Source organism: Panthera onca, chromosome E3 (genome assembly GCF_046562875.1).
Source record: "Panthera onca isolate mPanOnc1 chromosome E3, mPanOnc1 haplotype 2, whole genome shotgun sequence".
NCBI classification, from domain to species: domain Eukaryota; kingdom Metazoa; phylum Chordata; class Mammalia; order Carnivora; family Felidae; genus Panthera; species Panthera onca.
Genome location: NC_138354.1, coordinates 40,854,880 through 40,858,395, shown reverse-complemented (window position 1 = coordinate 40,858,395; position 3,516 = coordinate 40,854,880). Strand labels below are relative to the sequence as shown.

At 65.3% G+C, this 3,516-nt stretch overlaps 1 protein-coding gene across 1 annotated transcript; it reads right to left on the bottom strand.

Moving 5' to 3' along the window:
* Positions 1-1,004: 1,004 nt before the first annotated feature.
* LOC144614796 (serine protease 29-like) lies at positions 1,005-2,960 on the bottom strand. Its single transcript, XM_078440337.2, has 6 exons — positions 2,922-2,960; positions 2,772-2,832; positions 2,380-2,560; positions 1,991-2,256; positions 1,342-1,508; positions 1,005-1,265 (listed from the first exon to the last, which is right to left on the bottom strand). The coding sequence occupies exons 2-6, from the start codon at positions 2,830-2,832 to the stop codon at positions 1,101-1,103; spliced, it is 840 nt and encodes a 279-aa protein (XP_078296463.2). The 5' UTR covers positions 2,922-2,960; the 3' UTR covers positions 1,005-1,100.
* Between the last annotated feature and the right edge of the window lie 556 nt (positions 2,961-3,516).

The following is a 3,516-nucleotide window of genomic DNA, read 5'->3' as shown; positions in this document are numbered from 1 at the left end:
TGTCCAGGTGACGAGTAAAACAAACGTGGGTTTACAGACAGGCCACCCGGGGCCGCCCTGGTCCTGCTGTGGCCTGTGTGGCCCAGAGCCGGCCACTTAGTCCACGGGACAGGATCCACGGGGCACAAATGGTGGGGACAGCCATAGCTGCAGGTGCCCAGAAGGAGCAGGTGGGGCCTGCCACGGAGCCTGCCCCTCAGCTCCTCCCTCCTCCCACCTCCCTCTTCCCACCTGCACAACAGGTGAATGGGCCCTCCCTGCCCCACCCTGGCCCGGCACATGGGCTCAGGGCACCTCCTAACCCTGCAGCGCACACACATCATGGCCCTGGGGCACCGTGGTCTCCAGCCCCTCACCCGGCTGCCTACCGGGCATTTCTCTCCGCCTGCTGCCCAGCACCTGGAGCTCATACCCAACCAGGAGCTCCCAACCTGGAGCTCATACCCAACTCCCCCTGGGGAGCCAGCGAAGACCCTCACCTGAAGGTACCCAGATGGGCAAGCACGTCCCTAAAGGGGAGGACAAATTGGCATCATATCCAGGTCACTTTTGCGTGGCAACTGGTTAATTCCCAGAAGAGACCTTGCCTTACGAGAGAAGTAGGATGGACAGATGGATGGTTGGAAAGATGGGGCATGGAAGGAGGAATGGATGCAAGGTTGGAACCACGTGGTGGCCTCTGGTGCAGGACAGAGCTGGCGGCTGTGGCCGCAGAGTGGAGCCAACCCTGAGATCCTCACTCTCCCTTGCCAAGCCTGGTAGGACACCAGCCCCAGCGCGGCCCCCTGTACCTCGGGGCTGGCCGACACGCTCCCACGGAGAGCCCACTCCACAGAGACTGACCGCACTCTGGTCATTCCTCAAGCTCTTTAATTTGACAGACAGCACAGCGAGGAACCCTGGGGCCCAGGGACTTCCTGCCCGCCCCCTGGCATCTTCGTACTCCTTCCCCCAGCAGTCAGGGAAGTCCCGGACACTGAGGAGGCCAGAAGGAAGGCGGAGCCCAGGGACGGGGTCGCAGAAGCTAAAGCAGCAGGCTCTGGGGGGAGGAAGGCGTCGCTCCTCCGGGACCAGCCGGGCAGACGGCCAGCAGGCCCTGGTCAGAGGCCCCTCCCGATTTGCTGCGTGATCCAGGGCACGTACGTCTGGACGCGAGCATAGACCCCGGGACGGTTTCTCACGGCACAGCTGTCGCCCCAGCTGACCACTCCCACCAAGTGCCAAGCACCCGTCGTGTTGCAGACCAGAGGGCCTCCGGAGTCGCCCTGAGGAAGGAGAGAGAGCACTGAGCCCCGGCTGGCCTCCAGCGCGGGGTGGGGGCCGGGATGGGCTGGGGCTCACCTGGCAGGAGTCCCGGCCCTCGGTCCCCGCACACAGCATGTCGTCCTGGATGATCTTCCTGCCCGCCAAGCGGTGGCTGGTCGCGGTGTGGTACTGCTGGTCACAGACGGCGTTCTCCACCATGCTCACCGACACCTGCTGCAGACGGTAGGGCGGAGGCAGCAACTCTGGGGGAGAGACATGACCGGAGGCTGGAGCGTGGCCCCCGCTGTCGGCCGCGAGCCTGCGTTCCCGCCCGGATCGCTCCCGTGGGGACCCCAGGGTGCAGGGTTCGCATCTCCCTCTAAATCCCTAAGACCCGGAAGGTGGATTCTGCCTTTAGTTGGAAAGACCGGAAAGAAAATGCGGGGGGAATGGGGAGGGTTTCTGCCCGCCCCCCCAATATCTTCCTATAAGTTGGAAAAATCTAAGAATATGAATTTCCTCGTCACAGTGTTGGGTCCCGAGCTCAGTTGTGCTTCAGGGACCCTCCAGCCTCTGGGGTCGGATCTCCCGATTGGGGCGCACACGGGGTGGGTGGGGGATGGTGTCGGAAGGCGATTCCTTTCCAGAACCTGCAGCCGCCCACCCGCCAGGACTTCTCCGTGTGGCAAGGTCGGGAAATGCCTCACGGGGCCCCGAACCCCTCCCAACCCCACCCCGTACACACGGTGCACCATGACGGTGCCCCAGCCGGTCACCCAGCACTCGTCCTCTGGGGTGACTTCAAGCAGGGTCGACGGGAGCTTGACAGGCCTGACGTTAGCCGTGTATTTCACAGAGTGTGACAGCTGGAGCAGGGCCACGTCCGCACCCAGGTGGGCGTTGATGTAGTCCGGGTGGACGATGACGCGGGTCACATTCAGCAGCGTCCTCCCGCCGTAGAGGTACACGTCCCCGGCATGGATGCGGTAGGCTGCCGGGTCGGCGTCCTTCCTGGGGTCGCAAAGAAGCCATGGAGGCGGGTCCTTCGAGGGTGGCCCCCTCCGCCCCGCCTGGAGCCCGGATTCCCACACCTCCTGATTCACCCAGAGGTGGATGGCAGCGAGCGGGACTCACCAGACAATGCAGTGGGCGGCGGTCAGCACCCACTGGGGGTGGATGAGGGAGCCCCCGCAGATGTGCACCCAGGAGGCCCAGTTATAATTGTAGACTTTCAGGCTGACCTGCCACGGCCACTTCCCCTGGGGGGCACTGTGGCCCCCGACGATGCCCACCAGCTCGTTTCCAGGGAGGGAGGCTGGGAAGCAACATGAGGGGGGAGGGAGGCTGGGAAGCAACATGAGGGGGGAGGGAGGCCAGGCCTTGGGGCCCGGGGCCGAGCCCCGTCCCTACCTAGGCCTCCCCCGAGGGCAGAGACAAGCAGCTCCAAGGCCCCCAAGCGACTGGAACGGGAGACAAGGTTAGAGGAGCCTCTGGGAAGGGAGGACTCCCGTGGGGTCAGGACTCACCTGGGCTCCCCACGACGCAGGTCCCTGAGAAGAAGGGGGTCAGAAGCAACAGCCACAGCATCTGCGAAGAGAGAGGGCACGGAGGGACAGCTCAGGGCCGGAGGGGGCCAGGGGCCTCTGCAGCTGTGTGAGAGGGGATAGCGCCCCTACCTTGCCAGGCTCCACGGGTCTCTGCTCTGGGGGCCCCCGAGGTCCTTTATGTTTTGGCCACTGGAAGTGGGCGGGCGACTTGGGCAATGCTCCATTTGGGGGGGGGGGGGTGGAGGTTGGGGAAGAAAGGCAGCCGGGTGTCAGGCTGAGGCCGGGGGTGGCTGCCACCTGGATACGCCGTCAGGGGCTCGGCCGCCCTCAGCCACGTGGACAGGCCCCCGCCAGTGTCTCCAGCAGAGGAAGATCCCCGCACGCCCCAAGGCAGGTTCCTACACTCCCGGAGTCCGGGGAGGCACCCCTCCTCACCCCCAGCTCAGAGCACGGGTCCCCAGGCCTCAGGCATGTTGCGACACAGCGGGCAGATCTTCTCCCCCAAGGGCGGGCGGACTCCCAGGGCCCAGGACGCCCCTGCCCCGGCCACCGTTCCTACTCGGGCGCTTCCTGAAGGAGGGAGGCCTTTGCTCCTCTGAGAAGGCCGCCGAGCATCAGCAGAGTGTGTTCAGGGGGGTGGGGAGCCGGTTCCCCATCACACACCCTGGAGGCCAGACTCCCACCCTGGCCGCCCACCCCTGGCTGAATGCGCTTCTCACGACAC